We start from the raw sequence: 13,935 nt of genomic DNA, 5'->3' as shown, positions 1-13,935 counted from the left end.
AAACTGAAAGGAAAAAATTAAAAAGGCATTTTTGTGTGTGTAATGAGTTTACTGAAGCACCCAGAGCACATAATTCAACGGGTAAGAAAAAGATAGGAGGTCTCTTCAATACTGAAATGGCCAGATTTGGTTTTTGCTTGCAGGAAATGATAGGTTCTAAGAAATGCAGAAATTAAATCCAAAAGCGTTTTTTTTCCAAAAGAAAATGATTTAGAGAGAAACATATACAGCTGTTTCCAGGGGCTCATATCCTCTCTGAAGAACTTACTTTTCAAATGGACTGCTTAAGCACACAGAAAAATAAATGGAACATACTAGGTACCACCACTCATCTTTGTCACATTGTAACATTTGCTTTATGTAATGTCACAGAAACAGTGGAAGCTTCCTGTACGGTGCTCTCTTTTCTTTCTCCCTTCCTTGAAGTAGCCACAATTTTGAATCTGGTGCTTACTAGTTCATGTATGTTTTTACATATCCATACATATGTATGCCTCTGTTACAAGGTATAATATTATTTTTCCGTGCTTGTTTTTAACTTTCTCTGACAGTATCATACTGTGCATCTCTTTCTGCTTATAATTTCTCGCTACATTATATTTTTGAAGTTAGTTCCTATTGATACATGTAGTTGTGGTTCTTTTAACTAGGGTTTAACAATATTTTATTAGAAGAACATACTGAAATTCATTGATCTGTTTTCCTGTTAACGGAACATGAGATTGTTTTCAATTTTGCAAGTTTTTTACCGTCAACTATAACACACATGCATAAAAGGACATAAAACACAAACGTGCAGATAAATGGGTTCATATAGACTGAACACCCAGGTCAAACAGCAGCACGTCACAAGCACCTTGGAGCCCCTCATGTGTCCTTTCTTGATCATAACCAAGGAACTGGAGACCCAATGGGTCTGCATCCACTTTCTTTTCCTTTTCCTCATTTTTACTCATGGTATATACTTCCACCTGTATGCCCAAATAGCCTTGCATGCTGAACACTTTTTAAAAAAATTATTTCTAGAAATCATTTGAGGCCTGAAATGTTATCTTCCTCCAAAGAGCTTTCTGCCTGTTTTTTGCCAGGTCCCTGGAGGTACTAGCCTGGTCCGGGGTTACCTTAATAAACACACAAGCCTTGTAATGTCTTATATTGGGCCACCAAAGGGCTTGACACTGAGCTCGATCTATGTGAGGACAAGTTCACCTCTGGGTTATCTTTATTTTGTAGTCCTGACCAGACAGGGATGGGCTGCAGGGGTGCAGGATCATACCAAGTCCCTGCTCTTGGTAGGTCCTGGATTCTGACTCTTGTTCCCCGAGCCTCCTGGATCTTCTAGAACTGCAGCTCAGCCTCTGTCACATCCCTGCATTTCTGTGCTCTCCCGGATCTTAGCCGGGTGATTCATTTAAATCTGGTTAGCATTTTGATGCTTTTAAGAAGTTTTCAGAAAATATCTTGCTCATTTTTTTAAGCTTTTAAGTAGGAAATGATCTAGCCCATAATTATCAGGAAAGAAGTCTAAACTTTTTATTGAAATTATACTAAATTTATAGGTTATTTTATGAGAATTAGCTGTCTTTATTATGCTGGGTCCTCATCCATGAACATGAGATCTGTCTCCATTTACTTAATGCTGTTTAATAAAACTTTCTGGTTATCTCCATTAAGTTCTTGCACATTTTTGTTAGATTTATTCTTTGTTGCCACAGGAAATGACATTTTACAAGTATATTTTATAATCATTTGTAGCTGAATATTAAAGGTGGATGATTTCTGGGTATTCATTTGTAATCAGCATCCTTGCTGAACTCTTACAAAAGTTTTGAAAAGGCAGATTTTCCTTGGTTCATTTGTAATCATATCATCTATGGAAAGTGAGAGTTTTATTTTTCCTTTCAAATCCTTACACCTTTGATTTCTTCTTCCTATCTTACTGAATTGAGTAGGACCCCCTGGACCATAATGAATAGAAACAGTGATAATGGGCATTCTTGTCTTATTTACAATTTTAAAGGGACTACTGTTGGCATTTCACCATTAAGTATAACATTTCCTAGAAGTTTCTGGTAGGCACAAGCTAAGGAATTTCCCTTATATTCCTAGTTTGACAGGAATTATCCCAAATGGATGTTGAATTACATAGAATGCTTCTTTTGTATTTGCTCAGATAATGATATAAATTTTTCACCTTTCATCTGGTATCATGGTGACATAAATCAATGTTCTAATATATAAACCATTCTTATACTTCAAGAAAATCCTCACTGGGCCACGAGGCTTTATGTTTAACACATTAATTTGCTATTATTCATTCAGAATTTGTATACCTTAGAAGTAGAATTGGCCCATAATTTTCCTTTCTCCCACTGCCCTTGTCCAGTTGGTGTCACGAGTCTACTGGCCTCACAGAGGATGTTGAAAGTGTTCCCTGGTTTTGATTCTCTGCACAAAGTGGAGCTCAGTCTGTTCCTTCAGTGTTTAACAGAAGTCATCTTTAAAACTGGGACGTTTTATAGTTACGCATTCCAATTTTTAATCATTTAGGTCTAGCCATTGTTTTCCTTAGTTGTAGTGTGTCACATTCTTCTAGAAAATTGTCCCCTTGTCCAAGATTTCAAATTTACCCACACAGAGTTGTTCATTTCAAAATCTCTGCTATGTCTACAGTTACATAGACACTATGTCCCTTTTTCACTGCTGATAGTCTTTATCTGTGCCTTTTCTCTGCTTCTCTTGATCAGTCTCACCAAAGTTTTGTCAAAACCTCAAAGCCCCCTTCTGGTTGTACTGATCCTCCATTGTAGCTATGTTTTCTATTTCATTAATTCCTGATCTTATCTTTATTATTTCCTTCCTTTAAATCTCCGTATGGTTGCTCTGTTATGCCTATTAACTTGACTTGTTTACCTCATTTTGTTTCTCTTCTTTTCCAAGAGAAGTATTTAAGACTATGAATCTTCTTCTAAATATCTCTGTGGCTCCATATCTCAAACTTTAGAATGTAGTATTTTCATATTTGTGTAGTTCTAAATATTTTTGTAAATTCTCCTATCTCCTCTGATCTATGAATTATTTAAAAGTATATTTCAAATTCCAAATATAGCAGGTCCCAGACACCATTAATCCATTCAATATCTCTGTATGAATTCGAAAAAGGGACACACACATAATACAAATACACACACAGCCATGAAAAAGAATGAAATCTTGCCGTTTGCAACAATACAGATAGACCCAGAGGGTATTATACCAAGTGAAATCAGTCAGACAGAGAAAGACAAGTGTCCCATGATTTCACTTATAAGTGGAATCTAGAAAAACAAAACAAACAAACAAAAACCAGATTCTTAAATACAGAGAACAAAATGGTGGTTGCCAGACGGGAGGAAGGTGGGATGATAGATGAAGCAGATAAAGAGGATTAAAAGGTTGTAAATATAAATAATTCATGGAGATGAAAAGTACAGCATCGGGAATACAGTCAATAATATTGTGATAATGTTGTATGATGACAGAAGGTGACTATACTAATCACAGTGAGTATTAAGAAATGTATAGAATTATAGAATCAATATGGTGTACACCTGAAACTAATATAACACTGTATTTAATTATACTTGAATTAAAAAACCAAATAAGCAAAATAAAATTAGATACATGCAAATCTAAAAAACAACCTTTGAGCCACTAAGCTCCCAAGACAAGCAACTCCCCCACCCAAGACTGCTACAATATCAGCTTATATGCTTCCCACTCTGGTTCTCAATCTCCTCTCCAATTTTGCCCCTTTCATTCTTATAAAATTACCAATACATTTAAAATCATATTCATTACATTTTACCCAGAGCTTCTATTATTTTAAGTGGGACAGTTTTCAGGTATTTAGGCTGCCAGATTGCCAGAAGGAGAAGTCTACAAAGCCCTTACCTTTCTATGCCTTTTCTTTTGATTAAACAAGGGAGAATGCTCAGCTAGATACTGCTCTTTCTGAAACCATTTCCAATAGTTTCCCATTATCTACGAAGAAGGTGGGAACACCCTAAGACCGAAGCTTTCTACAAGTAATAGTTATTTTGAGTATGACCACTGGAGATGGGCAGATGACAACAGGAAGTAGAAGGCCACCAAAGCAATCATGGGGTAGGAGAGCATATAATGTGTAAGGAATGTTCAAAACTAAGAATATCCTGACTTTAAAAAAGTGGAAGTTCCTCTGTGGTCAATCTCTATAGTGCACAACACAGAAAGTACAAATTCATTATGGTTCTTCCCCTTTAAAAAGTGCATAATTCAAACAAACCAAGCATAAAGAAAATTAAGAAATAAAATAACTTCTTTTCATTGTATATCTTTTCATTGCATCTGGTACTGTGTCCTATAGATCTACTGTTTTAAGTGACAAAAAAAAAAAAAAAAGAAGTTATTTTTCAGGAAGGATTTGAAAGAAGAAAAAAAAATGCTGATTATTTAGGTAGTTAGAAAACTCCAAGCAGAGTAATAAGTTTATAATCAGAAAGGCTAAAGACAAGATTATCATGGAACACTTAACACGGCAGAATGGACACAAGATGGTAAGAAAAAAAGGACAAGAGTGTTTTAAATAGAATGAAAGACTTGATAGAAAATTAGATTTTTAATGAGGAAAATAAAAGGCCTATAGAAGTGGACAACATGAAAAATGGAATATTCTAGATGTTCGGGGAGAACAACAGAAACAGAGTCCCCACTGAAAAGAAACTTGGAAAATTTGGAAAGTGGGTGAGTAACATTGGACACTGTTCTTGAGGGCAGACGTGCTCCCAGTTGGCCTTGCTTTTCCTTTAGGACAGCATCTACCAGCTCCAACAAGGCTGCTACAGGCACTGGGCAAGCAGTACTTTTCCACTCCTCAGCAGTGGGCCAGGGGAGAAGAAAGATAATGCAATACAGAAACCATTATGAAGGCAAGATGACAAAAGATGAGATTACAATCTCAGAGGCCAAGAACCCAGAAGTGGAGAGACAAACAAGTGATGAGAATTAAGGAGCTCTCCTCAGGATTTTACAAATGACAAGCTGATATTTTTCTACTTTGGGTATAAAAATGACACGGAGTTATGGCTTGCCCACTAATCATGGGATGGTGAACTTGAAAAGGACCTTAAGAGGTCATTTAGAACCACTATCTCGTTTTACTCAAAAGCTCTCTTCTCTTCTAAACCATATGAGCCTCATTTCTCCAAGTTTGTATATTTAAGATACAGTTTATATAGATTTGCATAAAGTGTTTCCTTCCTGTGATATTTATTAGACCTCAGTAGAATTACTCATTTTTAACTATAGTGAAGCAATGAACGGAACAAGCATTGACACCGGTTAGAAAGAACAAGCATTGACACCGGTTAGAAAGAATGTTTCTGCCAGTTTTCAGTTTCCCCAGAACAAACGGATACGCAACCTTACCTTTGTGAAAGCTCGGTAACACAAACCACACACCTCCACCAGGTAGGCTAAAGTGAAGACGGCATTCTGAATCACAAAGCTGAGCAGTTTTGAAAATGGTTCCAACAGACTCTGCAATGAGATTGGGGCCAAATAAAACCAATTGCTGATTCTTTCATTTAAAAAAAAAAAAGTATTAAAGTCTTCTGATACTTAAACTAATGGGATCATTCCTTTAGTTAAAATCTGTTGCCAGGTGGCTAGTGGAGTAACACTATTGGTCTAACAAGAACAGAACTGTACATTCAATCAGTGCCTTTAAAGAGCATGATTTAATCATCTTGTTCCTCAAAAAAAAAAAAAAAAAAATTCTTACTTTCCCAGGTGGCCTCATTTATAAAGCTATTCAACTCCAATTTTGTCCTTATGTCCACCCCCAGCAATCAAGACTTTGTGAGGTTTGTTCTAGGATTTTCCACTGTATTTCTCAGAATCTGTAGGCATCTCTGGGCTCATCCATCCAGCTCCTTTAAAGCCTCTCATCTCAGTTTTAAGTTGCACAAACCATCCAGCAAGTAAGTACAAGGCACTGTTCACTCAGATAATGCTCATCATTAACCAGCTTCCTGCCTATGTGCATCAGGAAGGCACAGTTTTGGTTTCTCCATCTGAATCCCACCCCTAACGGGTCAGTTTTAGATCCGTATGCTCTCTGAAGTCATTTAGAAACACTTTTTTTTTTTGAGCACCTACTAAGTATCAGGCAGAGTTGGATGCTTTTATATGTTTTTCCCATTCAAATTTCTTACGACAATCCTGGAGAGACGGTATGTTATAATAGTGACACAGGCCTTAGAATCCCACACAACTGTTCTCAAACTCTGGCTCTCTGTGACCTGGAATAAGTGATTTGACCTCTCTAGACTTAGTTCTCCTCTCTGTAAAACAAGGATAACAATGGTCTCCACCTCATTAGCGTTGCTGCGAGAAATCAGGAGATAACCCAGGTAAAGCACCTGGCAACAGTGAGTCCTCCATTGCTGTTAGAACTCTGGAGCTTTGGTGCCCCTATTTTCCTCTGAGACTTAAGCAGGCAAGCAGCTCGCCTAAGGCCATACAGCTATTGAATGGAATTCAAATCCAAATTCCAGGGCAAGTTTCCCAAGGCAGAACCACTCTTTAGGGGAGACAGAATTTTAATTGGACTCCAAAAGACTTCATGTGATTTCCACTACTCCTCAACCTCCATAGTCCTAATTGTCTGGATTATAAAAGTAAACACACTTGATGCACAAACACAGGATCTGCAGGAATGTACATACGAGGAAATAAAAGTCCATAATCCCACCACCTCGAGATAACATTTTTACATACTTCCTTCTTTGCTGCATTCCAATTCACTTGGCTAAAATCTTACACACATCCCATCCTACATTTTGTTAATTGCATTTTGTTAATAATATATAAGAAATTTGCAGTGCTATTTCTTTATAATCATCCATTTTAATGGCACAAAAGCCACATTTTATTATAAATAACATCCCACTACATACGTTTTTATGTGAAGTTTACATTTTCATTTTCTTCTTTAGAAGAGATTCCCAGAAAAGGAATGATTAAATCAAAAGATATGAGAATGTTTGTGATCTTTTTTCTTTATTGATACAAAAATGAATTTGTTACATGCTAGTTGCTGCTGAGGATAAGAATTATGTCCTTTGTTTATATTCCCCACAGAAACCCATATAGAAAATCTTAAAGGAAACTCTTGAAACAGTACTGTTGATTCAATTATTATTTGCTCTGTTTAATGTCGCCTTGAAACATTGATGATGGATGAATAAGGTCAGGAATGTATCTCCAGTTGATATATACTGCATCTTTACTCATCAAAAAAGGAAACCTGAATTCAAACCTATACAGAAACTTGTTCTTTTATCCAGCAATCACATAGTGATGGGGCAATATGGTACAACAGAAAAATTAAGGAGGCTGGAATCAAAGGGTCTAGGTTCAAGTCTCAAATTTTCCACTAACCAGCTATGTCATCTTGGCCAACACAATTTATCTCTCTGAGCCTGTTTCCTTATCTATAAATGAGCAGATGAGATCAAGTGATCTCTTTGTAACTTTCCTGCACAAAGTATTAGTTTATAAAAACACAGTCAAGGTATGAATTTACAGGGGGTGGGCTTCTTGGTATATTAACTAGTAGTTACAAGCCATTGCAATACAAACTATTGCACCATTGTGTATAATGGAATACAAGCAGGAATACAAAGGTGAATGAGACACAGTGCTGGACTTCATGAGGCTCACAGTCTCACTGGGGAAACGTTTGTACCATGTAAGTGCTAATATAGAAAGCTCTATAGAGTACTGTGGGATCTGATATAGGAGGAAGTTGCTACGGAGAGTTCATATCCATTTTTTGAAATTTAAATGGGATTCAGATTATCATCTTGAAGAATGAGAAGGAGTTCGACTCACCAGCAAAAGTATAAAGCATTTCAGGCAGAGGAAATGGCCTAAGCAAAGGCAAGGAAGTATGAAATTAAATAAGATTATAAATGTAAAGCAGTTAGCATAATGCCTGCCATATGGTAAGTGTTCAACAAAGAGTGCTTGTTGTTTTGATGATAATGATGATGATTCTGAAAGTAAACAGGAGGCATGGGGGATGGTACAAGTAGCCCAAGCTGAAATTAGAAAGGTAGGCTGGCAAATTAATGAAATACCTTCTTGTATGCCACATTAAGGAATCTGGATATTATCCTAAAAGAAATGAGACGTGATCAAAGACTTTTAAGCACGGAACCAAGGCATTAAGATCTGTGTTTAGAAGGATCACCTAGATCATAATATGAAGGGCAGCCTGGTGGCCCTGGCCCAGGATTAAGAGGACTAATAGCAAAAAATGATATTGTGATGTATTAGAACTCTTCATACTAGAAACTGTCAAGGTGTGTGAAAGTGAAACATTCAGTATGCAGTAACCATTTCTCCAGTATTACTATATGCCTGTCTTTTTAGGTTAAAAAAATAACTAAATAACCAATGGGTTGTTTTTCTGAAACATACAATACATACCCTTGTGGCATTGGTAGAGGGTATCTTCAAGAGGCAAATCATAATTCTCAAACTGGAATCTAAAGAACACTGTGAACAAATATGAAAACAATAAAAGTCAGTACCCTTCTTAATGTATCTTTTACTTCATGTATTTTTTATAAGCATTTATTTTAGGGGGAAAAATCTCAAATACAGCTGCCTCCTTACAGTTTTCTATGCCATATATTCATGCTGAAAAAAATCCTCAGGTTTTAAAAAAAACATAATTAAGCCATTAATTAAGCAATGTTAAACAACTAAATAATTAAACACAGCTCCTAAACTACTTCTCAAAGATATATTCTTAAAATTAAATCAGATAGTTGGATAAAGAATTGAATGGATGGATGGATGGATGGATGGATGGATGGATATATGAATGGATGGATGGGTGGATGGATGGGTGGATGGATGGGTGGATGGATGGGTGGACAGACTGACAGAGAGGTGGATAGGTAGGTATTAAATGTGTCCAACTCTAAAGAGGTACACTAATTTGTGAAATTTTCCCATGTTGGGAAAAAAACTACTCAAATCTATTTAAAATCATTAGGCTTATTAATCCAAAGAACCAGTTTCATCTGCCCTTTCTCTGTTGCTAAAGGATATGACAAAAACCTGGGAAAAAGCAGCAAAATTTCTACAAGAAAAAAATCATGCCTCGAAAATCTATTAGAGTTACATTTTGGCAAGATTCCATAATCAAAATATACTTTTAAAATTGATTTTACTGGTATGGGGAGGAAGGGGAGAAATGTTACAACAAAAATAAATCTTATTTAACACAGTAAGCCTATCACAATGGTAGGCTATAGTTAAATCCCTGCAGCTGTGTAGAATACTAGCCTTTTAAGATAGTACAAATTAAGCCAGTGGTTCCCCAAGAATAACCCCTGGACCAGCAGCACTTCTAATTACCCGGAAACTTGTCAGAATACAAATCCTCAGGTTGTACTCCCAGTGAATCAGAAACTCTTAGAACAACGCCCAGGAATCTGATTTTAGCCAGTCCTGCAGGAGCACTGGTGCACTCCGAAGTCTGAGATCCACATCTCTACACTGATGAGAACTACAGAAGGTTTTTCGACAGTTTAAGATTTTCCGAAGGTATTAAAAACAAAGCAGAAGATGACCAGAGACAGTGCCTGGATCTGATCTACCAGGGCAAGTTTTTGCTTTAATTCTGGAAGTGTTTTACAGGTGCCTTCTAAGGGAATTAGTGGTCTATTTAATCTGCTTAACACCCATCGGAGTTCATGTGACATTTACACTACTTTAAACCAGGGGCTGAAAACTGGCTGTTCATTAGCTCCCCACGGTGTTTTAAAAACCAGGAAATATCATCTTCAAAAACATGGGAAGACCAATGATACAAAGACTTAATTCCCACATGACAATTGGCTGGTGTATCGCAGCATATGGACTCATTAGAAGGGACTGGTTCTTTCCTGTTCTCAAGGGTCCCAGTTCTCTGTATAACCGTATCCCATTCTACTCATTAACCTTGTAGTCAGGGTCCCTATGGGCCAGGCTGATTGTCACAAATTAGGCTTACCAGTTGTTTACTGCTGGCAATACTTCCAATTGGTCAGTGATCAAGTTAAACATTTTGATGATCGTATCAACCTACAGGCATGTGAATTTGCCATGCCTGACTCACCCCTTCTCTTCAAGTGTGTGGCTTTATGCAATGAACAGCCCTGAATGGCTCTTGGTCCTAGGGAGGCTCCATGTGGCCGTGTTAAAATGCATCACTTAATCTTCTACATGTGTATATACAGTATCTATATACCACATGGTTTCAAAGTACAGTACTAACCCTCTTTGCTTGGATTTACTCAGCTACTCTATATTTGTGAGCAGATAGGATCATAGGATGTGAGAGATAGTAAAGATTTCAGAATATCCACTTGTCACAGTAACTTCCAACTCAAAGAAAACAGCACACACCAAGCTAAGGGTCCCTGAATTATCCTTACAGACCCTATTTTGGGGTCACATATTCCAAATCTGCCAATTTGGAAAAAGGCATTATCAGGGGTGGTCCATCTTTTTTTTTTTTTTAAGTTTATTTATTTATTTTTGAGAAAGAGGGAGAGAGAGAGAGGGAGAGAGAGAGGAAAGGGCAGAGAGAGAGGGAAAGAGAATCCCAGGCAGGCTCTGCACTGTCAGTGTGGAGCCCATGACCTGAGCCGAAACCAAGTGTCAAACACTTAACTGACTGAGCTACCCAGGTGCCCTGGGGGGTGGTTCATCTTTAAAAAACATTTTATATACATGTAATACTCATTTGAGAAACGGTGCTACCAACATGTAACTTCACTTGTCAGATCAACAAGTGATTGATTTTATTGTGAGTTAAATATTTCTGTGATCTGCATAAAGCTCAAAAAGCTCATGGAGCAAATGAGGTTCAAAGACATAGAAACGACCACTACCAGCCACCTCCTTTCTCCCTACTACAGAGACTAGATGCCTTCAATTCGCCCCTGCTGTAGAAGGACTCTAGGAGACTATTAGTGGAGAGGGCACTGGGTCAGGAGTCAAGAGTCTTGAGTTCTAATCCTCACATAGCCACCACCTCTCTGATTTTGCAGTCCCCTATCTGGAAAATGGGGGGCATTGGAAGGGATGGTTCTTATGGGTCTCTTCCAGCTTTAACAGTATAGAGTTCTGCTTCTGCATTTAATGGACTCATGTCAAAAATGCTCCTTAGGTCACGAGATTCACAGCTAGGTAATTGTGTGTGTATTCTTGGAAAGTGGTATGGTGGCCACAGGGAGGGGGCAATGGTGGTAGTGGTAAGGCAGCCAAACAGAAACATAATTATCACCTTGGCCTTGCAAGTAAGTACTTTACTCACAAACACGTAAACAATCACTTCCCTTTAGTTTTCGGAAATTTAGCTTTACATGGTATGTCTACTCTCCTTTTAGACAAAACTATGTACTTACTGACTTACGCATTTATTGAAAAAAAATTTCTAGATAAACACCATCTACTACTATCTTCCTGATTTTTAAAAATCAACTGGAAACATGAAATCACTATGTCAAAATGCCTAACACATTTTGCTTTTTAAGTTTGTAACACTTGGAGACAACAAGCTACAGAATGCTCTACGCTCTGTGGCTAACAGAGATTCCTTACAGCCCTTTATGAAACATCAAATCTCTGTAAGCAGATGGTCTGCAAACTGTAAGATCACAATTGCAGATGAAATCCTGGACTCAGCTTACCTTCAGAGGCAAAACACAAGGCAGCTTGGCAAAAAACGTCTGAAACTGGTTGCTGATTGTGGTCCAGAGGCTGCTAGGAGAATCCATGGGCAAAGCTTCCATGAAGGTAGCAATGTTTTCCAAACAGCGTATCATAGCACCCCCTGCTGGTAAATTCTTTTTGTTATTTAGACCCTAAAAACACAAAAGCATAGGCAATCAACTGCTGAAACAGCTTGGGGATTCATAGAGCTATTTGTCGAAGATCAGCTTTAAAAATCACACATTCACGGACTAAACATGTGTTGTGTGCCTACTATACAGGCTGTTCGGTGTAATTGGCAGGAGGTGAACAGAGAAGAATCAAAAAATTCGGACAAACGGGAAAAACTGTGACTTTTAATTCAGTGGGAGACGGTGAAATGTGAGTAAGAAATAAGAAACACGTTTTAAGGATCTGCAGTTGGTGTGGTTAGGTGCTAAGAAGACACAATGAACGATGCTTGCTGGAAACTCCACTGGCCAAAGCCTGAGAGTAATGACTACAGAAGCAGCGAAGTTTATAGGGCCATTGGCCAACCCTGCAAGCTAACTGAGAACGCTACAAAGCAGAGGACCCGACACGTGAACCCAAGCGTCCGGATATGAACCGGCAATGGAGCTGAGAACTGAGGTCGTCTCATGACTGAGCACAGAAGCAGGACCTGAATCCCAAACCTCACGCTAAAATAAGCAGAATCCAAGTCTCACAATACAGTGCACACGGCTCCACCCACTGCGCATTTGGAAAGCCTGAAAGCTCAGTGCAGGTGAACGCTTAACAGCTGCCATCCAGCCCTCAGTTGAGGGTGCCCAAGGAGCTTTAAATAAACAGTCAATCCACACACAACAGCAACGTCCAATTGGCACTCTTCCATGCGTTGGCAATTCTTATTTTTAATTAATTTTAAACATTTAAAGAATTTAAGATTAATTGGACGTGTGTTAATACTTAGTTTAAATTTAATTTTTCAGTTAAATGACAGGCCTTCTTCCTCAGCTGCGATTTCGGCGGGGGCTTAGACAGTCATCAAAGCAAACCTACCTCCAAGAGCTGACTGAGAGCAGCGAGAGAGCTCAGCTCATTGAAGTCCATGAGAGACGTGGCTAAGGTCCGTAAGAAAGTCCCATCTGGAAAGTCAACAGTCAGATTTAGAAGCATTGGGGTTTCAGCGAGTAGCCACGTTTGTGGTGTTTGGATTCCCTGTGGAGGAATTACCTTTGATAGTGCTCTGGAACAGCTGTGGGAAGATGCCGTTGGGGGCCAGCTGATGGAAGATGCAGCGTAGGAACTGCTTGGCCACCCCCGCTGCGTTGCCGGGAACCATCATGCTGGGGGGTGAATGGGGAGAGAAAAGACAAGGACCCATGGGGCAACCAGCGTGAGCTTAGGTATTTCTGTATTTGTTTATTTTTTTTAATGTTTATTTTTGAGAGAGAGAAAGAGAGAGCATGAGTCGGGGAGAGGCAGAGAGAGTAGGGGACAAAGGATCCCAAAGTGGGCTTTGTGCTGACTACAGAGAGCCTGAGGCGGGGGATCCGGCTCACAAACAGTGAGATCATGACCTGAGCTGAAGTCTGATGCTCAACCCACGGAGCCACCCAGGCGCCCCTCTGTACTGGCTTATTTAGAGTTCAGGCATTTACACACCAGTCCTCTTATGGAATATCCCACTGTCTTTTTCATCAGTGAGATGAAATACTGCAGTTGCACGGAATCCCTGTTAATAAGAAGCTTCTAGAAAGAGAGAACCAGGAAATGTCAGAGGGGTGCCAGACTAATTCTTCCAGCCACCCCAGAGTACAGATGAAGGTTCTGAGGCCCAGAGAGAAAATGTGACCCACGAAGGCTACACATCCAGAAAATGGCAGAGTCAGGATGAAAACCGGGATGAGATTATCAGCAAGATCCTCCCACGAAGGGTCATTAGCTAAAGAGAGCTGATCTGAGGGAAAATGCAGGGAGGGAGAGATGTTCATACCTAATGGGAGACAGGACAATTTTTCTTGGGGTGCCTTGATCTGGTACTTACAGAAAGGAGAGGGCTTTGATCTGTGCAGTCGATCCCCACCCTCCACATCACTTATGCCCATGAAAACAGGGAGCCAAGAGGTGATATGTGGCCCCAGAGACCAAAGG

General features: G+C 38.9%; 1 protein-coding gene across 11 annotated transcripts in view; it reads right to left on the bottom strand.

Moving 5' to 3' along the window:
* The window catches only part of UNC79 (unc-79 homolog, NALCN channel complex subunit), a 270,072-nt gene that overhangs the window by 44,527 nt on the left and 211,610 nt on the right, over window positions 1-13,935 (bottom strand). For all 11 annotated transcript variants that reach the window (XM_042990436.1, XM_042990435.1, XM_042990440.1 and 8 more), the window contains 5 exons: window positions 13,015-13,127; window positions 12,841-12,926; window positions 11,778-11,951; window positions 8,518-8,586; window positions 5,449-5,559 (listed from right to left, as the gene is read on the bottom strand). In XM_042990436.1, coding sequence (XP_042846370.1) covers window positions 5,449-5,559; window positions 8,518-8,586; window positions 11,778-11,951; window positions 12,841-12,926; window positions 13,015-13,127 — 553 coding nt within the window. The remainder of the gene's footprint in view (window positions 1-5,448; window positions 5,560-8,517; window positions 8,587-11,777; window positions 11,952-12,840; window positions 12,927-13,014; window positions 13,128-13,935) is intronic.

The sequence above is a fragment of the Panthera tigris genome, chromosome B3 (assembly GCF_018350195.1).
Source record: "Panthera tigris isolate Pti1 chromosome B3, P.tigris_Pti1_mat1.1, whole genome shotgun sequence".
NCBI classification, from domain to species: domain Eukaryota; kingdom Metazoa; phylum Chordata; class Mammalia; order Carnivora; family Felidae; genus Panthera; species Panthera tigris.
Note: the sequence above shows the minus strand (reverse complement) of the source record. Positions and strands in the feature narration are given on the sequence as shown.